Source organism: Erigeron canadensis, chromosome 7 (assembly GCF_010389155.1).
Source record: "Erigeron canadensis isolate Cc75 chromosome 7, C_canadensis_v1, whole genome shotgun sequence".
In the NCBI taxonomy this organism is placed as follows: domain Eukaryota; kingdom Viridiplantae; phylum Streptophyta; class Magnoliopsida; order Asterales; family Asteraceae; genus Erigeron; species Erigeron canadensis.
Window position 1 is genome coordinate 25,502,294 of NC_057767.1, and position 21,719 is coordinate 25,524,012.

The following is a 21,719-nucleotide window of genomic DNA, read 5'->3' on the forward strand; positions in this document are numbered from 1 at the left end:
GTATCCATACGTTTTCTTAACGCGTAACCTATATGATTTTTTACAAATTTTTTTTTTTTTTTGGAATGGGTTTTTGTTAAAAGAAAATCAAAAAAAAGTTGAAAAAAATGAAAAACAAAAATTAAAAAAATAAAAAACCACAAAAAAAGAAAGAATGAGGGAAACTAGTGGTTCTCACGGTTTTCTCCATATATGTGGTTCTCACGTTAACTCTATCCTTGGAATTCATATATATATATATATATATATAGGGATAAGTATCCTGGAATATAACAAACTTTGGACGAATATCTATAGTAGGAATTAACTAAAGTTTTGTGTATTGTATGTAAACAACTTTAAAAAATGTTTATTGTATGTAAGAAAACATACGTGGCAACCATATAGAGGTGCCACTTGTCTAATTTTAATTTGTTGAATACATTTTCTTACATACAATAAACATTATTTTCGAGTTGTTTACATACAAAACACACAACATTAATTATTTCCTACTTTAGACATTCATTCAAAGTTTGTTACAAGATACTTATCCCATATATATATTACATATAAACTTTGATATAGATATAATACATGATACATACATCTATCCGATTTCAATTCAAACTCTTGGTTTCAGTTTTCCGATTCATCAAGTTTTAGTGACAGTACTTTTCGGCGACTTATTGAATTTCCAGGCGAACATCACTGGAGTATATAGCTAAGATATATGTTAATGAATTCCGGGGGCACAGAGTCCTTTACAGATTGTTTATGTTAATATATGTTCTGGTTATTCAACCTTAACTTGGAAAATTACTTGTTGCTTATTGCAGTGTACTTTGTATTTGTTTTTTTTTTTGGTTAAGAATGCTGGTTTATAAGTCATCATTTGTGAAACTGTAAAAACGATCGAAGGAGGTAGAAAATGACTTGTTTTTTTGTTAATATTTGCGAGTGTTAATATGCATTTATGTACAATATGGGTTATTCGATAGCTTTAATGTCCACATCATTCATGAAAAACATATAAAGAACTCCATGCCTGGCTTTTGGATGTAGAAAAATCACATTAGAGACAAGCAAATTTGAATGTAAAATATTTTCCTATACCGACTTTATATATATATATATATATTTTTTATATTAGTTTTAAATAAGTAAATGTAAAGTTGTATATATGGTTTTATAGATAAATCAACAAACTCCTTAGAGCTACTAGTCTTGAAGCTTTGTTTTGTATTTTCTTTGGTATCGTCTGGTAATGTATCTTTTTGTTCTCTGGACCAAACCCGTCTTTGTACTTTTTGTGTATGTTTTTTTTTTCTTTTGGTTCGGTTTGACCCCGGGACAAGGTTGGGATTATATCAAAAACACCACAAAGTGAAAACCGGTGGCTTGGCCTTCATTGGTTGGGAGTTTTTCTCATGTCTTGGGTTATCGTAATCGGCACGAGTTTTTTTCACTCCTTTTATACTCCTTGCAGTTATTGTTTCGGGATGAGTCTAGATTAGTTGTATTGGTCTTTTTCTAGATTTACACTGTAACTGTACTTTTAGCAGCTAACCTTGCTAGTTGTTGCTTTCATTATAATAAAATTCTACCGTTGGAAAATAAATAATAAAACATAAAAAAATAATAAAAAAATGAACCAACCCGGTTTTCAACCCAGTTCGTTTGACTAGTTTCCAAAAGTGACCCGTTTTGACCTGTTACCAATCTACCCGTTTTGCCACCAACACAAATTGTGATTACAAGCTACTTCTTTTGTAGATCCACCCGTAAGGCCATCCTATTGTAATCATCCACCCACAATGACAAATTTTGGGATTCTTTTATGCTTTTCATAATACATTTCATTATGTGAATTGTATACCCTTTTCAATCAATTATACATCATACATATCATTCTCTGCATTAATCATTGCAATACTTTTTGACACTATTAGCAAATCGTAAGAAGACAAAGAATATGGAGGGAGTATGACATTAATGTCATTCTTATTTTTCTTGAGTAAGCTTTTAACCGGCGAAACCTGTATGAAATGGTCAAGGAAAGTTGCCAATTACCAACATATTGTTAGTAAAAAACGACGCAAGGGTAAAGAAACAAGTACTACTATCATACGTTATACAAAATAAATAGACAGATGAATATAATACCTTGGTAGGAGTTTGGAAGGAATTCTCATCCATAACATTAGTGGAAGAAAGTACAGTTTTAGATGACTTAGAATAATCTATTAGGTGAGAATCCGACCCTTCGAAAGTTATCTTCAAATTCACTTTGTTACTTCCGTAGTTTACTACCTGAAAACAACATAGTTAAAACTCGAATTCTTAATATTTACAACATCAGGAGGTTGTATGCATTTGAACAGACTTTGAGAGACCTTCAACCCAACAAGCCTATCTGACCCATTTCATTCTAAGCAGATTAAATTGCGCTTATATTGCAACTTTCGGGTTATGGAAAAAGGGTTTTATCTTTAAAGAATTGGGTAATGGAGGTTTCATCTTACCTTTACTCTCAAATAGTTATTCTTATCTACCGGGTTCTGGAACCAGATAGCTGATGCCATAAGTGAATTTGATGAATTAGTTTGGAGGGTTGAATCAAGAAGAGTTGCACCATTTGACATCGAGAAAAATTGTTGCATCCAATAGCTTGGTGTCCCATAAGTCCGATAAGAATCAAAGACTATGGCGTCTGGCCTAAACCTGCAAGCGAGAATAACTTTCAACCATTAAAAATTCTGACTAATCGAAACAGTCAATATATATGCTTAAAGTTTAAATTCTTGGAGAAAAAACCTTACCCCTTGTTTGAGGGAGTATTGGCATTCAGAAACAAAGGTGCATTGCTTGCCATATCCACAACATCACTGCAAGAATGAAATACAACGTTCATAAAAAAGAACTAAACATCATTCTTAGTAAGTCAAAACACAGTCACATGTATAAAACAGACCTCACCAATGGACAAGTAAAAAAGAAACTAACTCTAGAATTTCCAAAAATCCTTGACAAAATAAATGGAACCCAGATTTAAATGTTTTTCAAACATTTAATATTATGTAAATTGAGTAGTAAATTCTGTTTTACAGCATAATAAAAATACATTTGGTAAGACTATTTTTTCACTTGGAGCTTATAAAACAACTCACGGTACTTTAGAAGTGAAACAGACCTGTTTTTCTCTATGCCGATAAGAAATCCAGCTTCTGCTAATGCTGCTAAAAGATTTCCTGAATGAGCATCGCCTTGCGTCACAGCATATTCACTTACAAAAGCCTGAAATTATCAAGTGTCGGAAATCACAACCATATACACTTGTTTTTATATTATCTGGAGCATAAACTTTACAAACCTTTGGACCAACACGTGGTGTATGATCAAATGTCTGAGCCATAGAATACATTGTGTTTGCGCCAACATAAACCTAACACGAAAAAGGGAACCAATGAAACATAGGCATCTTTAGCAATTCCACCTCTTTGTATATTCACAATCTGTATCAAGTGGAAAAATGATGTTAAAACAAAGAAGCTTACATGATAATCATACAGCTCTGCTGGATGATCCAATCTTGTATTTGATCCATCACAGTTAGTGATCAAATTAATGTCTGGATAAGCTTCTTTTATAGCAGTATAGAACTGAAGATAGTTTGCTGCACAAGATGAGAAATAAAAGCATGATTTAACACTTTAACTCGCCTTTTTAATGAGTATATCGCTTATATTTTTCATTGGACCAGTATATTCATAAGTACGCATAACAAAAAGGTGTAGTGACATGCATACCACGGTAATTGCTCCTCCCACAATCTTGGTTTCCAATAGCAACATGTTTCAAGTTAAATGGTTCCGTGTGCCCCATATCAGCTCGAACAGACCCCCATGTAGAATTGGGATCACCTCTAGCAAATTCAATACCATCAAGAGCATCCTGAAATCAAAAACATAAATCTCGAATTGAAGTTATAGTCTTACGCATTATAAGGACCATGCTAGACGGAGATGGCTCGGGTAATGGGTCAAAAAGTGTCCAGGTTTGTATGTTGAGTATCAGGTAAGGTTGATCCATATACATTTTGTCCAAACTTCTTTGAGTTTCTTTATAATAAATAAGAAGTGCATACAGTAAATTACAAAGAAAAAAAAAATACTATATTAGTATTAATCTGATATTAAAAAATATTCATAATGCATGAGGTTTTAGCATTAACAAAAGATACACTATTGGGCAAACTTTGACTCATCTGCCCGTTGTTTGACCGAATCTAACCTGTTGTGAACTCTACAAATACTTAAGACCTTATTAGTTCTAGCCAACTTGAACCTGTTTGGATATGGCGGTTCACCCAAACAAGCCCAAATGGCCAATACAAAGCCAAACTAACCCAATTATGTCCTTTTAGAAAAGAATCTTCCCTTCTATTATGAAGAACAATAACATGGCTCACATGAACAGACCACAATAATAGTAAAGAAAATCGTGTAAAATGAGAAGTTTAGATTCCAGTAGTATCACCACCAACACCCATCAGCTAGTAATCCAGAAAAAGGACAATTACATACCTGCACCAAAAGTTTGATGTTGGACGGATTGATCGCCTCTTGTTGGCTGAACCCTTTAGATCATAAAAAATATGATTAAAAACGGTCATTTAAGATCGGAATTATAAAGCAAATGTTTCCAATAGAAGGTCATAGTACCACTGTTGAATACCCATATTGGTGATGCACCTAAGTCTTCTGCCAGCTGTAGAAACCAAAGTTTTTCAAACTAAATATTAAGAACCATTACAAGATAGAGCAAGTTTGTCTAATGAACAGAGATCATGTCACCTGAAGAAATTCAAAGTACCCAAGTCCATCATCAGTCCAATATGACCACATATCATTAACATGTCCTGGTCTCTCTTCCCAAGGTCCAACAGTATCCTTCCACCAATACGCATTTATTAGTGCTTTTCCTTCAGCAAAACTGCCACCTGATGCAGAATATTTCATAAAACAGATGATCATTAGGAACTTTGAACCATTTACTCATGAATGTGTTGATTAGGGATGTTTCATCACTAACAGGTTGAATGGGCCAATTTTGAAAGACAAAAATGAGTTAGCAGGTCAAACAGGTTGGAAGTTGCTCAAGCCACAAAATGTACTTTGATGAATACAAATAAATCATTTAATGCAATAATTTCGATAAGTAATGTGACTGTACATATTAACAAAGTAAGTGTTAAGAAATAGCTCAAAAAGTGCTTTGAGTCAACCCAACTAGACAATTTCCAGAAATCATACTTACCTGGAAACCTGATAAATCCTGGCTTCATATCCGCAACCATCTTAAAAAGATCATTTCGGTAACCATGACCCTGATTTGACAAAGTAATTAATTAAATGTCAAAATATTCAGATTAGGAGAAGCATATAAGAGCTGCTGTATAACAAAGAATCATTAAGATAATTACCTATTCATATTATTAGTCAACAATTTATCTAATTCTGATTCTTTGAGTGACTATAACCACCTCGAAAGCATGCATTCTAATACTTCATATGTCTTAAATTTCTTTACATGTCTACTACGATAAATATTTATGTCTAATTTGTAAGGTGATCTTAAAACTAAAGCTAAAAATGAACACGGAAGAAATACTTGAAGCATATAACCATAAAATCGGGGCATAAGTGGCATGTATATATCATTTGAATTGATCTAACTAGCAGGTGTTATCTGTGTGACTATAGACAAGAATATACCTTGTATGTATCCATGGGCATCAGAGAAACTTGATCAAACCATATGACTCCTTTTCTGTTTGTTTTGAACTGTAATCTTGAATTATGGTTCGTTGCATTTGCTTCCAACAAAATTTCCATCTTTTTCCAGTTTGAAACATCAGTATCTCTTGAAGAACCATAAGAAAATCTTTAGTAGTCCTTCTGCATAACTACTATAGGTAAATCCACTATAATTCAATAAATACTCACATAATATTTGTAGCAGCAAGTGTTTGCACTCCCTTAGAGTCAGTCAATGAAACTGCGACATTTATTGAATCTGATGAACGAATATACAAAACTAACTTGTAAGTTTTCCCGCGTTGAATATTCTGCAGAAAAGTACGTAAACAAAAACTACACATGAGAATAGCCAACTTTTGGAAGGTATTAGACAAGTATTACATGCATGAAAAATATTAGTTACATGGTAGTTCTAAATTACATTTGCTTAAGACAAGTCTAATTTAGAAAACACAACAATTCAACAAGCAAAAATCTGAACTGTTTTCGATAGAATCTAACCCAAATTGACCCGCTTTGACACCTTTGTGTATAGAACTGAAGTACCTCTTTCAAAAGGTTAGATGTGATTATAGGTGGTAAATTGTCAATATTACTTCATTCTCTTGTGAAAGAACTGATTTGGTTCTGTTAAATCTCCAATGGGTCAAATAAAAGGAGCGGCTAAAAGTAACATTTCGAACAGATTGGAAGTCACCAGAAGTTTGTTTTTCTAAATAATTAGATAAGAGGTTATTCGGGTCAACCCAACCTGACCATTTCAACATGTGGAAAAGCTTAACCGTATTGACCCATTTACCAGACCTACCATTTTTGAAATCTATATTCTTACCATTCCCCAGTATCCAGGATTATATACACCAACACCTCCAACTGGACAAGCATTAACCCCATCGGTGTCACAAAGCACTTCCATCCGAAGTGCCACAGGATTCCTCTTGAAGCATGAAGAAAGGTCTGTTACTACTCTCACCAATGAAAAATCTCCAATTATTGACCACGGCTCAATAAGAGAAGGAGAATGTTGTCCACCATATTCAAAACCTGATTTTCAAAGTTTCATGGAACACATAAAGGAAAGCTATAAGTTTATAGAATATGCCACTAGCTTTCCCATGAGGAATGTATTGATTTTTCACATTGCCCATGACAGTTTGTAAGAATCTTGTGGACCCGAATCAATACTCTTAGCAAGATAATAGTAGAAAATAGCTAACTCTAACATAACAAGAATTCCTAAAAATAATGAAATTTTGCAGTTCTCTCAAGATGACAATAGCGAAATGTAGAAGATTTATATGAAGTACCTCTGTTGCTTACTAACTCTGCCCACAACCCGCCTGCACCAGCATTGTTGATCTCCTAAAAAAGAAAAAAAAAAGCACTTGTAAATTTTCGATAAGAAACCAAGGTCACAAATTTAAGAACCTTGTTGCAGCTAAGAAATGAATTTCTACTGTTTCTAACTACAGTAATGAGACACAATGCATACCTCAAAGGAAACACCAAACAGATTTTCCGGCATCTTCCTAGTGGATTCTTGAGAAGCATTTACAAGAAGAGTTGCTTGTGTATCCGACAAAGTTGATGTACATTGAATGAAAGAGCAACACCCGATAAGAAGCCCAAGTATGAGAGCTTGAATGACATTACTTGAACCCATTACTTGTTTAAGCGACGCTTGAATATGTTCCTGTTACAACAGAATGGAACATTTGGAACCAAAAGATAATAACCAGCTTAGTTGCATTCTATGTTTATCCTATCAAAAGCACAATTATAGATAGTTAGCCTATTTTATTTTTGTGGCATAAATATGAAAAATCTGATAAAGAAGCCAGTATGTATCTAACCATAAAAGAGCAAATAATAATAGAAATAAACCGAGGTTTAGTCATTAGAGTTGAGGTAGCAACATGGCAGAGTAGCGGGTTAGAATGGGTTCAGGTTAAAAAAGATCATTTTTTGAGTACGGGCCCGGTCATTTATCCATTTTTAAAAAAATTATCAAAACATAACCTGACCAGCCCCATGTTACCTAAATGAATGTGATTGAACAGTTTGAGATAAAACACAACGTAACTCGACCATAGATATAGATAGTATTTAATTTAAGTTTGAGATAAAATAGATATGAATGAATACTTTCCTATACTTTGGTTGTTGTTTATTACTCGTCTAAGCTAGCTTCACCTTATACGGGTTAATTATGCATGTTATGCTAATCTAATATTCTAAACATTACACTCTTCTTTTATGCCATCAAACATTTTTTACTTACCAGACGAAATTTTTTACTTGTTTTTAAAAAAATTATGGAAAAAAAAAATAAAAAAAATCCATAACACACTTTTGCAAAGACAATGAATCTTCCTTCTTTTTCTTAAGGAAAAAGGTTACGTAAAAAATTTACCTTTTTGCCCAATAGCAAACAAACATTTTATCCCAATATGGTTATTTGAGTCATGGTAAAATAATTTGCATTAAAGCACGAGTCAATTTTTTCTTTAAAGGACAAATTTCATTAAGTCAATCCAACAAATGAACCTGCTAGAAAGACAAAGCCCACACTTATTGAATTACTAGACCAAGTGCTCATTGTTACTTTCTTACGAGAACTCAAAACTTTCAGAAAAATATACACATTGATCGTCAAAAATAAAGTCAACCCAGAAAGAACTATTACAAACTTCATAATTGAAGTATAATAAGCAATCAGATGCGTCATTATACATATAATGATCTCAAATAAAAGGCACACAATAAAAATATTATATGATCAAACATGGTTATAAACTAGAGCATAACTTGGAAACCAAAGACATGATGATATAAAAAGAAAATATAGCACACTTACTTCAATAGTTCAATACATATACAGTCGATAGATAGATACAGAGTTAGAGAGAGAGACTTGAAAGGTTTTGTTTAAATGGAAGAAAATATATAGATATATCACTGGTGATCTGTATCAAGGTGGGAAAATAAGGAACGGTAATTTTGGTACGAAAAACTTTGGATTATAATGGTGAATGAAACATAAATATAAGTTTTAAGATTGTCAAATTAATTGATGCTACTTATTGATCGATTTGTCTTTGCTTTCACGTAAGCAAAACTTATCTGTTTAGTTTTTGGTAGACTTGGAAGCATTAATTCATAAATTAGTTATTAGGCCCCACCAACCCAGCCCATAATATCTATATCTTTATTCTACACAAAACAAATGGATGGATAAGTTATTCCAAATCCATAAATATTCTATTCTATATATACAAAACAAATGGATGGATAAGTTATTCCAAATCTGTATCTATATAATTTCCACATCTTATAGTTTGTGTATTTGTATCATAAGTTGTTAATATGTACTCAATAACCACAACCTTAATTACTTTACATTTACGTTCTGAAACAATCGAATATCCTTCATTAAATCACGTACATTTGAGTCACGACTTGTATCAGACCACGTACATTTGGGCCAAGACTTTGGTCTTTCCTATACAAGGATTCATTGGCCCATTGTACTTGCAGTGGACATGATCAATAGTTCATGACAACTTTAATTCTTGCTACAATATAAACTGTTTAACTATGTGAAGAAAATGGGCAAACATAAGATTTCCTCGTAAAATTCATATAGATATAATCTAATAATTAAAAAGTTTAAATTCTGAGAATATATAACCACCATTACCAAAGTAACACAAGAATGGACATTGGACAACCAATTGACAGGGTACCACATCTCCCATATCTAATAACTTCTTCACATAAGGATATTACAAATGTTCTAATTTTCCAAAACTGGACTAGAAACTGCAGAGCACATTGAAGAAATGTGGGTCTATGAGGATCAAAATTTGTCATACTTTCACGATTGTTTTTGCCATCTTCTGAGGATCAAAATTTGTCATACTTTCACGATTGTTTTTGCCATCTTCTACATCTTGATGCAAATCAAGAATCTTCTACTAATGTTCGTAAAAACGAACACTGAACAGCATATGAAGTTTGACAGAGGGCAAGGCAGTGAGCATATACTAGAGCAAAAGCTCTGCAAAAAGTCATGAGGGGGTAAACATATCATTCCTCTCTACATTAAAATTATAATTAGAGGTGAGAAAAATAGCAGCTGGGTACGATTGGGTAACAGGTTGAAACGGGGTCATTTCTTTAGTACATACCACAAACACTCGACAGTTATTTTTCTTTACTTGTAAATGTATAACAAATTCCTTGCTTATGATTATAAAAGCTATTCTTACAATATGCATTAAAGACACTTTAAGTGACTTTCAAAACTTTTGACATGTTCGCCATTTAGCCAAAAAAAATAATTCATTTAACCCGTTAAAGATAAAATTAACCCAAAACGAGCCATTGCCTAAATCATAAGTCCACAAAACCACCTCTATTAATACTATTGCTGTGAACCAGACAGTATAGAACACAACAAATTAACTGAGCTAAGCAAGTACTTGTGAACGAATCACGAGGGGGTATATGGTACACATTCCACTGCTCCAACACTGCATATATATACAGCAATGATTAAACATCAAACACCAATTTCTTTATGGTAATAATACAGTAACAAGTTTGGTAAAGTGTTTATATATATGCAGAACAAGAATTGTTGAACAAAACCTTTAAATCCATTTTAAACACTACTCGTATCATCTTTTTGAAGGCAACTCGCATCACACGAAATGTACTTTTGGTCATTTAACCTAACATATTATTACACAATTGAAACTTCTGTAACGGTGAACATCTGGTTACCTGAGGATTAGAATTTCAAACAGCAGAATCACATCCAAACACTATTTCCTACAGCCTATTCTACTAGTTTATCTATTTCGATATTTCAAAATTACATAATACTTTCATAATGCACATCGAACATCTCTAATATGGTCACAAGGACAATGTTATTACTAATAATCTTGACCCTCCAGTTTCGCCACACAAGCATCTCAGATATGAAAACATGGGTACTAACAACAGATAAAAATGGCCCCTGTTTGTACTTATTACGGAATGAAAACATGGGTACTTAATATGGTTAGAAGGACAAAGTACTTATTAAAACTTATCTTATTACTTGAATTAGAAACCTGAACGAACTTCTAATTATTCACTTCTACTTGCAACACCTGTGTCTTTGCAACACATCCACCAAAACGTTACATAAAAGTGTCTTTTGCGTAGAATAATCGAATGAACAAATTAGTCTGGTTCGGGTTTAAACCCAGCAGCCTAAGGTGTATTTCTAATTTCGTTAGCAGTTACGACAACCCAAATGTGAGTTTCAAGCAATCAGGTTTTGAGGTTGGGAATCATCAGTCGTCACATCATAACATCGAGGATTTTAGCCTCAAATAGCACTAAGAAAAGTAAAACACTATAAGTCTATAATGAGATGTGTAGTTGTGTACTCACTTTGCCTCAAAATGGATCCTGAACCTCGATCGCCAATAACTCCCGGATGTTTAAGTCTGCTAACTGATCTGTTTATCTGCAACACGAGGCATTTTTATTACACACACAATCCTAGAAACACACACACACATAGAATGAAGAGTCTTGAAAAGCAGTTGCGGTTCTGAATTAAGGAACCCAAATCTTGATAAATATAACCTAAATTTTCTGTAAAAGTGAGAGCTGACCTTTAAAAATTATTCGTCACTCGTAAAATCATGTAGTTTCAAATTCGGGTAAATAGTAAAATTCAGATGCATAATGACTGCTAGTTAAGAATCTGCATTAACAAAGACAACTACAACTACCCAAAAAATATATAGCCAAAAAAATTCAGTTCCACATCTCTCTTCAGAAAGAGGCTGATGGCATTTGGACTTCACGTTAACTAAAAAGCCATGTTAAAAGGGTAATCGTACCCTTAAAAAATCCTAAATACTACCGGCAATGTCTAGTTGTGCTCGAGTGCTCCTACCACTTCGGCATACTTCAACTTTAAAGTCCATTGTGGGTTTATATCAAATAAACTGTCTAACCCAACATACAAAACACACTAATGAAAAAATAACGTTTCATTTTAAAAGTGTTGTAATAATAGGGAAACCAACTCTAAACTTTTTGATGATTAATAAATTAGAAATTTCTTTTATCAAATAAAATCGAAGGTGCCTTCTTGTTTGAGTTTTTTGTTATATATATATATATATATATATATATTTATATACATAAATAAGAGTAAAAGATAAAAGCTGGAAGTGCTGAAACAGAATTCACTGAAATTTAGGAAATTTCGGTGGTATTTCGGTCAAATTTCGGTCAAACCACCGAAAATTTCGGTAACGATATCAAAACCGAAATTCAATACCGAAATTATATCCCACTACCGAAAACCGGTATACCACCGAAATACCACCGAAATTTCACCGAAATTGATAACATAGGTGCTTTCATTTTGTGTTGCAAGAGTTTTGTTAATGTTAAACAAAAATCCAACAATTGATGCAAGTTACATTCTTACAGTTAGACAAAAACCCAATTTTTGATGATCATCTTCAACCAACACGTAAGGCATCATAAGAAAAAAAAAAGGCCCCTATAATTATAAAAGAAAAAAGCACACCTTCTTCCAATCGAAATATCGCAAATTTTCAATCATCACAGTGGTTGAGAATATCCATAAAAGGCGCAAAATCATCAAAAATCCCCAAAATAGCGAAACCCTAATTTTGGCAACATCCACGGATTCTAACGGTTTAGGAGGAGCCACCAGACACCGTTCAAAGTAGAAGGAAAGAAGAGTGAAACACTAAAGAAAGAATACTTCATCAACAGGGGGTAAGATATTCATGGATGGAAACAGGGGAAGATAAGGAAGAAGAAAATACTGAGTGAGGTCGGTGGTTGTGAAGTAAAAAAAAAACACATACACGGTTGGAAAATAAAAAGAGATGAAAGAATAAACACGTGTAGGACAGTCAATGGAGGAGTGCTACAGTACTTTCCCTCACACCACCGACCAACAGGCTTTGTTGTTATATAATGAGTCACCAAAAAATATGACAAAAAAATGTTAAGGGGTCAGCTCAATCTAACAGTACTTTCCCTCACACCACCGACCAACAGGCTTTGTTGTTATATAATGAGTCACCAAAAAATATGACAAAAAAATGTTAAGGGGTCAGCTCAATCTAACACACTTTATCTAACATTTTAACCCACCTGACCAGCCTATTTTGTCAAATGCAATGTGAATTCACTAGAAAAAGGTAAAGCTTGCGTATTGAAATAATGAAAAAGCACATGTCATCCAGTGAGCTTTGGTCCAACTGGGCTAACAAGATCTTTTGAACCACTTCTAATAATCTGAATTTTTAATTTACTATTTCACGATAGCAAAACAACTTATTATACATGTCGAAAAGACTTTCAGATTTTGACAAACCTTCAACTATTGCTCCAGCTTAATTTGAGGGCTTTGACCAACACCATATTCCATAACTTTCTTTGGGATATCGTTTGGGACGATGATTCCACCATTGTAACCATCAGTTAGTAATTTGGCAATTTTTGACCTCCACTCTGAGCTGTCACTCTCAAACTCATTCTTCCTGTCATGAACGACTCTATCACAGTAGTTCAGCATTGTTCCTAGACCACTGTCTGGTATCCAACCATATTCCATTAACACCCGAGCTTCACCTTCGGTCAGATCATCCCCAACCTACATGCATAAGATAAGTTATTTTAGTTTAGGTATAGAAAAAATGAAAGTTCCTATTTATTAAATAATGATTTGGCAAGTAGTTAAAGTTATCGTTTTATTCAATTGCAGCCGACAATCAGAGCCTTTTTACCAGTTTCTGATAATAATACACCAAAAAAACCAAGTAATGAATACCTTGAAAACGTATCGCATACGTCACATAATTTTTCAGCTGGAAGAACATGTTAGTCGGGTCTACTGGTTCAAAGTGGCCAAAAGTCTAAATGTAATGGAGACAACCTCCAAGGCAAATGTATTAAAAAATTTAGACTAGTATTTATCACATGGTTTTTAACCATAACCAGTGTTGTCAAAGGCGAGCGCCTCTTGCGCCTAGGCACAAAAGGCAGGCGAGGTCCAGCGTCTGAAACCCTAGGCCCAAGTCGACCATGAAAAAGGCGGTCAACGACGGTCAATTGTGGTGGTCAACGACAGTCAAATTGGTTAAATGGGTCAAATCATTCAAGATCCGGCCAAATCGTGGCTACCTCTAATGTTTTCCGGCCAAAATGAGTGACCATAGTTGTTCAAGAAGATAAAAGAAGAAAGAGAGAATATAAAATGGGAAGAAGAAGACACAAAGAAGTGCCCATAGTCTAAAAATTTAAAGTTTTTGGTTGAAAAGTTTATATTTTTTTAATGATATTTGGTTTTATAAATGACATTTGATTTTTTTACTACTAGTTTTCACTATATATAAATATTTTATATTTAATTACTAAGTGCGCTTTTTTTGCGCCTCTCGCCTTCGCCATATTTGAGGTCTTTGCGCTTTGAGGTCGCCTTCGCTTTTGACAACTATGACCATAACTGATGCATATTAGGGATAGATACGTGTTTGTAAGTCAACCCCACCCATCCCGACCAGTTTTGACTGTACAAATACAACCTGCTCAACTTGAGCTCATTTTGATCTGTTACCCAGCCCATCCAACCTTCCCATCAGTGCTCTATAGTAAACTATAGTACCGTCAGTGCTCTATTTTCAATCAGAGTAATTCTGCTACAGCTAGTAAGCTTCATAGTGGTGACCAATCGATTGATCTGCCAGTGTACAGGTAAGGCATCAACCAATTCAAAAAAGTATGTTGCAAATCCATATTCAGGACGCTCCAGCACTATTCTGTATCAAAAAATAATTGGCTACACTCCGTTAAAATGGAAAGCAAGTAGGGTATCTTTAGATAATGAACAAAGTTGATGGTAAACCTGTTATGTTTTTCAAATACAAATATGAAGGACTGGAGGTCCCGGCACCAACCCCATTCAACTGGCGACTTTCTAATACGTAAGTATCGTGCCTACAAGAGATGTAAGATGCATGTGAAATAGCACACAGCCACACATTATACCTAGGGATGTAATGAACATAGCATTTGCAAACAATTTGTGAAGTCATTCGGTGGGAAGTGCATTTAGGTTCATTTATAAATAAACGGAAAAACACTAACAGAATTTCCCGTTGATTTAGTTAATCAAACAAACACGGACACATAATGATTGCTTTTGTTTATTTCACATTTATATTTAAAACACACGTTTATTTATCTTTTTCCTTAGACATGTTTAATATTAATACAGAGATCTTTGGCTTGTTAATAATATTGGACTTGTATAACGTATAATATTATATAAATAAATGTATGAACATATGTATGTTTATGCGTGTTTACATTATTTTATTCCTTTATCTTTGTTTGTATCCGTTTGCGTTCATCATTTAAACGAATAAACATAAACGGAAACAGACAAACTTGTCTTCTAATTGAACGAACAAAAACACAAATATTTGTTCGTTTATCTGTTGGTGTTTGCTCATTTGTGCGTCAAAAGTTAAATGAACGGATATGACCAACTCCCGTTCATATTCGTTCAGTTGATTTAGAACCATAATTGTACCTAAATTATTACAAATGTAGAAAGCATAAACCAAAATTATACCTGCTCTACAAGTGAAATAAGGCAAGCCAAGCAGTAACTAGCTTTTTCTCCTCTCACACCCCTTACTGGAGCAAGCTTAAAAAATGATTGGTGTTGAGAGAAAATCTGATTTTTCATACAAAGAAACAAATGTATCAAGCTAACATGAAAAAATTTACTCCTATAACTGTCAAGAGAACGCATCAGTTTGTATATATTTAAAAAGCTTCGATCATAATATTAACAGGGGTAATCCTTTTACCTAAAAAAAGCTTCAAACATAATATTAACAGGGGTAATCCTTTTACCTAAAAAAAAAGCTTCAATCATCGATGAAGTTAGAACGTCATTTATTTTTCTTTTCGCTTTAATTTTAACTTTTTAACATTTTTGTTCAGTAGGAGTATATCTATCTATGGAAGGTCCAGATATTTGCCAACCTAAAATGTGCCACATACACTATGTAGGTGGCACATGAAAATCTGAATGTCAGAATATGTGGCACATGCATAAAAGTTGATGGCACACCTGGGCAAGTTTATTTTTAAAATATAAACAAAAAAATTCTTATTTTACTTAAATTGAGCTGAGTCGTTTCAATTGACCTTGGTTATCACATCTTCCAGTTCTGAAAAGCTCTCTGCAACCAGTGATTCGTCCAATGCTTCCTCGCCTTCTCCTTCTCCATAGAGTTTAATTTCATCAAGTAAAACCCCTTTCTCAACTAACACCTGCCACACGTCTAAAGAATGATCACAAGAACATATGAAGATTGCAAAACAAGCCATTAAGTTCAAGTCGCACCTGTAGGAGTCCAGGTGCATCTTCCTCCAATGCTGTTTCAATTGAGTCCCTGAAATTTGAGAATTAAAATTCAAAATCAGTAAGCAACAATCAGTTAAAATAACTTGCTTCAAATGATTTTACCTATGTAATGATTCAACACTTACGTGACAGTTCTTCTCCTTTTGCGTGGCATTTTCCTCAGGAAGGGCTTAGAAGACTTAAAATGAGTAGGCTTATGGTCATTGCCAGCACGCACAAATGTCGTTGAGTTGTCAACATTATTAGAGAAAGTAGCCTTGGAATATGTTCTCGATGCCAACAATCTCAACCTATCTCCAAGCATCATGTGATCTATAATATCTTCAAAAACTTTAGTATTGTTTACATGTTCACTTTTTACGGATATTTGGTTTCCTATCCAGGGGCAATCTAGAGCTTTTCTGTTTGAAATTTCTACCCCATCTAATGGCTCAACCTTAACATTTGGAACAGGTTGAGAGGCTAAAGTACGATCAGTCTCACAGTAACTTGACAGCAAACACTGTTTATTAATAATACTTCTACCAGAACATGACTCGGCTCCATGAACATTCTTGTCGTTATTTGAAAATGTTAATGTATCTTCTTGATGTCGATAAATCCATGTAGGAGCATCAGTAGTAATGTCATTTAGCAGATGAGACTCCAAAGTATCACAAGAGGCATAAACATTTCCATCACATTTTTCAATAGTGTCATTTCCTCCCGTTACAGATCTTATTCCACAAATGTCCCATCCACCACTTCCTATTCCAGCACTTGGCAAACTCAAGTCAGCCGATTTTGTAGAAGGGTTTACCGTGGTATACTGTAACAATAAATATAGGCAAGCTCTATCATGTAAGATAAGCATGTGTAACTTTATCCAATAAACTTTGAAAGAAGGAACTACATAAGCCTAGAAGAAATCAATGGTATGTTTTTCAATTGTGTCATTTTACTTTATAAATTTTGAAGCGTTGCATTTTTAGAATTTATAGGAAACCAATCGACACAACCTAGAAAGGAACAGGCTTATTAGACGTCAAAAACATAAGCACGACTTCGTATCAATCCAAAACCAGGTACTGTGGCTTCTGATTTAAATGTGAGGCTGACATTCTACTATCTCATGCAATTGTTTTGGATAGTAGGATAACACGTGTAAGCATATTTGTATATATTGATTAATGATTATAGTGTAGTTTTCAGGTACATTTTTAAATTTTTTACTCTTTTTTTCTTGGTGTATCGGCCTGTCATTGTCTATCAATGGCTTAAGTTTTGAACGACATGACGGTAGCCGTTTCATGGTCAAACTTGCTTAAGATTCATCGGCCAATGCAACTATACCTCTTAGAAATGACATGCTATGGTTTACCAGTCACAATCATTTATAATATGTATTTGACACATGCTAAATAGCACAACCAGGCTCATCAATCAAAGTCGGGATGGTTGGCAACCCACTTCCGCCAAAGCAGTTGCCCAAACCAATTTTGGAGCCATAATTCAAAATAGCTATTATAAATAACATCACAACATTTCTAAGGTGAGGGTCTTAGATACAACTGCAGGATCCAGATTACAAAACTTGGTATGTAAGACAATGCTGGATATAGATATTTTATTGAGACAATAAACAACAGAGCATGATAAGTTAATAAGAGAGGCCATAAAACTGGATTCGGTCTAATGCTTGTGTAGGTTTTATATCTCAAATCAGACAGATAATAGTGACTAGCCGACTGTTATGTAAACTTATAGATTCAAAGGAACACTGAAGCTACAACACAAATGACCTCAAGCAAACATATTGATTTCTAGTAATTAGATAGCACCTTCTCCATACAGAATAAAAGAATATAAAAGATATGATGAGAAACCATATAAAAAGTATTTGCTAATACAACAGAAATATATTTAAGGTTTGAATTACAGTACAAATGTACAATAGATAAGGTGCAGGAAAAGAAAAATTACCTCCATTACTGGTTTGCTAGATCCCACCAATTTCCTGCATATCAAGACGGAAAAATTAAAAGACAATTAAATAGGAGGCAAATCAACAACATCAGCAATGAAGAGAAGTATGTAATCTGATCCTTGCACTAGCAGTACCAGCAGGCACTGTAACAAACACTACTGAACAAACAAGAACAAATATAAAGAAAAAGAAACAAAATTTGTGACTATAGAGGCAAGACCTAGATAGCAGCATTCTCTGTCGTTCTTTCAGCACAACATGATCAAAATCCTCAAAGAAATCATCGGACATTTCATTATCATCAGTACTAGAAGGGCATTGGCAGTTCAGCAACTGAACTACAGATTCATCTTCAGCAGTAGTACACTCCTTCTCTAATTTGTGTGATAGCATTCTGGCATGCAAGGGGGGCGTCCTAACAGTATGAGTGGTGCCTGTCATATCAACAATTAAATGGAGTCATTGCTAAACTTAATAAGCAATACATACACACTTAAAAGTCCATATTGCGAAACTCAAAAGGAAATGCATAGTGGTCACCGCATGTATCTTAAAGTGTATGATCGAAGCATCTGGAACCAGCCTATAAGTTCTTTTTTTTTTTTGTATGTTCTCTTTTGTAGAGTTAAAGGGTGAGACCAGACTAATTAGCTAAATGAAAGTATGAAACGTATAAAACACTCGAGAGTTGAGAGCATCACTGCATCAGCATCAAGAATATTACCATGCTGACTCTGTTTGCATGAGGCACTGTTAGACCTTCCCTCACTGTCATCTTGATCATATTGAAAACCCTGCACATGAAAGAACCTGTTACCTGGTCATTAATCATCTTGGAAAAAGGTATATAACAAAAATCAGGTTGATTCTCAATAACATATCATATATTATAATAATCGCATCGGTCTACACATACTACTTTTCAGAACAGTGTAACTCACGAGTCAACATAAATACTGAAAACAAAGCAACCACACAAGGCCACAACTTCTTGAAATCCTCAATTTTATAGGTTTGCACTACGACTATGCCTCCAACCAAAAAAGAGCACCACTATTGACTAGGGTGGTAGGGCCTCAACCTACTCTTATTAATGTCCATCAAAGAAGACTAGCTAAAAATCAATTAACCCTGTCATCATTTAAGGCTTCACAGAAAAAATTGGTGTATTTGACAACATTTATACTTTTTGTATTTAATCAATGGGAAAATCTGTTATTATGAAAAATGTGGCTAACCATTTTGTAGAAATGATAGTAAACTCAAAACTACATACACGGAAACATGTAAAGCAACAGAACTTCAATCATTGTTACATTTTTGTGTATCATACGCATTATTAATAGCATTTTAAATCAGACACAAACTCACTACCAATTGTAAATCAAGGGACAAGTGCATGGGAATGTATTAACAAGATGCTGATTAAAAGGGCATTCAAGGTTTGCTTCGGTTACACTTTTGGCCTATGTCTAACCAATTGACCATTAAAGTTGATATTTTAATACTGTTGCCGATGAGATCTTATCTCTACTACATTATAAAGCATTTGTTCCCTCCAAAAATTTTCAACTTTTCAACAATATACACCTACTAATGCATAATGTACAATACATCTATATACATCTCAACCACTCATTTTTCTCTCTCCTCAAATCTCAACCACTCATTTTTCTCTCTCTTCCATAAATCATTTTATTCCTCTAATTTTTCAAAATCTTTTATCTCAAAAATCATGCATCAATAAATCATAAAAATTATATGGGTATTCTCAAAATTTCATGCTCTTTCATTAGAGATGTTATTCGATATACTTTTGACGAATTTTAAATCCGAGGGCTAAGACATTTGGCTATCACACTTTATGACATATCACCTCCTATGACCTATCACCTCCACCATCTTACCGCCGCAACGCGCGGGTATTTTCTCTCGTTATGTTAAAATAATATAATATTTTACGGCTTCTTAATTAATTTGTCTTGACATTTCTCATTAGCCACATCAACAAAATACAAGCATGTTATGATATGGTAAACATTAAACTGTGATATCTAGGGTCATATATACACAACAACTTACGGAATAGACACAAAAAGTTCGATGACCAGGTAAGGAGAAAACAAAATGTACAATAATATTTCTAGACAACTAACCTTATATATTATACGGAAAAAATTGTATTAAACTTACGCGGGAATTGCGAAAACCGTCTTCCTTGTTAACAGCAACATTTGGATATCTAGTATGGAAACAAAAGAAAATATATATATAAGTAACAAATCGAATTTTAAAAAAAAAAATAAAAAAAAAAGAAATGAAATCACTTACATGATGTTTTGGGATATGAGTTGTTTTTGTTGTTTAGCATGTAACATCTTCAAACGTTGTTTAAGTGGAAGGCATTCGAGGTCTCGTGACTCGGATTTCGGAAGTTTGGTAGACGAAGTCATTGTTGTATAAGTAATACTACTATTGAAAGAAGAAATAAATTAGTTGATCAAATTCATAAATCGAGAGTTAGGGTTTAGAAATTAAAGTACAGAAAATTAAATAATCTTTGTACAACGTTTTAAAATTAATTAATACTGTATATATGATGGTTCTCGTTGCAAAAAAAAAATGATATTACTAAAAGAAATAATGTAGTGGAAAAGGGGAGTACCTTCTTTCAAGCACACTAATGTTAACAAATTGGGTTTGATCAATCTCATAAAACAAATATGCAGGCCCGCCGCCGGATATAGCAGATGGAGGGAGGGTGAGTGGTCGCCGGATTTTTGAAATAGGAGGAACGGGGATCGATTGTTGTTGGGATTGTGTGTGCGTGTGTTTGGTTGAGTGTCTGTTTTTTGTATTTGTGGGTTACATGTGTTTATCAGGAAGTTCTTACAAAGCATATTGGTTTTTCTTTTTTTTTTTTATATATATAAAAAGGTGTAATAGGTTTTATAAAAGAAGTTTTAAAGCTTGAAGTTAAATAAAGCTTTTCCTCAATTAGCCTTGTATCCGCGTAATGTGGCGGAACATAAGAATAAAACATTGGTTAAGTAACGGTACCGTGTTATTACATGAATGTATGATTCAACTAAGTGTTTCTTAGTCCGGTCAGAAAGTGCAAATCGCCCGTTGTTGTTTTAGAGTGAGCGTAATTATGTTGATGGATTACTAAATTCAGTAACGCATGTGTGTTTATGTGAATAACTTCAGGGAAGTAAATAGACACATGTAAGGGTTTGATGGTAGTATAGATTAAAAGGGTAAAGTAGAGATTTTAAATGTAGAGTGTTAAATTTTAAGAGGTAATTTGTTTATATTGGTAGTATAGATAGTTATTTTTCCTCGAATGGTAAAAAGAATTTTAAAACTTAAAGTTAAGTAAAATATATTCATTAGTACAAAAGTAGTTTTCTTACAAAACCTTAACCTTAAATAAAGCTTAAGGTTTAATTTCAAT

At 33.8% G+C, this 21,719-nt stretch overlaps 2 protein-coding genes across 2 annotated transcripts; both read right to left on the reverse strand.

Moving 5' to 3' along the window:
- Positions 1-1,815: 1,815 nt before the first annotated feature.
- Positions 1,816-8,784, reverse strand: LOC122607158 (alpha-L-arabinofuranosidase 1-like). The gene is made up of 18 exons (XM_043780083.1): positions 8,659-8,784; positions 7,294-7,494; positions 7,109-7,163; positions 6,634-6,845; positions 5,988-6,109; positions 5,757-5,904; positions 5,299-5,368; positions 4,836-4,981; positions 4,704-4,749; positions 4,566-4,618; positions 3,789-3,933; positions 3,537-3,655; positions 3,353-3,424; positions 3,173-3,276; positions 2,802-2,867; positions 2,505-2,703; positions 2,146-2,292; positions 1,816-2,018 (listed from the first exon to the last, which is right to left on the reverse strand). The coding sequence occupies exons 2-18, from the start codon at positions 7,462-7,464 to the stop codon at positions 1,872-1,874; spliced, it is 2,022 nt and encodes a 673-aa protein (XP_043636018.1). The 5' UTR covers positions 7,465-7,494; positions 8,659-8,784; the 3' UTR covers positions 1,816-1,871.
- A 641-nt stretch (positions 8,785-9,425) lies between these two features.
- On the reverse strand, positions 9,426-21,121 carry LOC122608177. The gene is made up of 15 exons (XM_043781266.1): positions 20,928-21,121; positions 20,594-20,731; positions 20,456-20,504; positions 18,987-19,056; positions 18,483-18,696; positions 18,259-18,292; positions 16,422-17,104; positions 16,276-16,324; positions 16,077-16,202; positions 15,493-15,597; positions 14,761-14,852; positions 14,521-14,674; positions 13,231-13,509; positions 11,250-11,325; positions 9,426-10,336 (listed from the first exon to the last, which is right to left on the reverse strand). Exons 2-13 carry the CDS (start codon positions 20,713-20,715, stop codon positions 13,237-13,239), a joined length of 1,971 nt encoding a protein of 656 aa, XP_043637201.1. The 5' UTR covers positions 20,716-20,731; positions 20,928-21,121; the 3' UTR covers positions 9,426-10,336; positions 11,250-11,325; positions 13,231-13,236.
- Positions 21,122-21,719: the final 598 nt, after the last annotated feature.

Coding starts and splice junctions, on each gene's coding strand:
- LOC122607158 (XM_043780083.1), bottom strand. CDS start 7,464: ATGGGTTCAAGTAATGTCATTCAAGCTCTCATACTTGGGCTTCTTATC. Junction 5,905..5,987: donor CTTGCTGCTACAAATATTAT/GTGAGTATTTAT, acceptor TGGTTCTTCAAG/AGATACTGATGTTTCAAACT. Junction 3,277..3,352: donor CACCACGTGTTGGTCCAAAG/GTTTGTAAAGTT, acceptor TGATAATTTCAG/GCTTTTGTAAGTGAATATGC.
- LOC122608177 (XM_043781266.1), bottom strand. CDS start 20,715: ATGACTTCGTCTACCAAACTTCCGAAATCCGAGTCACGAGACCTCGAA. Junction 16,203..16,275: donor ATGCACCTGGACTCCTACAG/GTGCGACTTGAA, acceptor GACGTGTGGCAG/GTGTTAGTTGAGAAAGGGGT. Junction 15,598..16,076: donor TGGAAGATGTGATAACCAAG/GTCAATTGAAAC, acceptor ATGAAAAATCAG/ATTTTCTCTCAACACCAATC.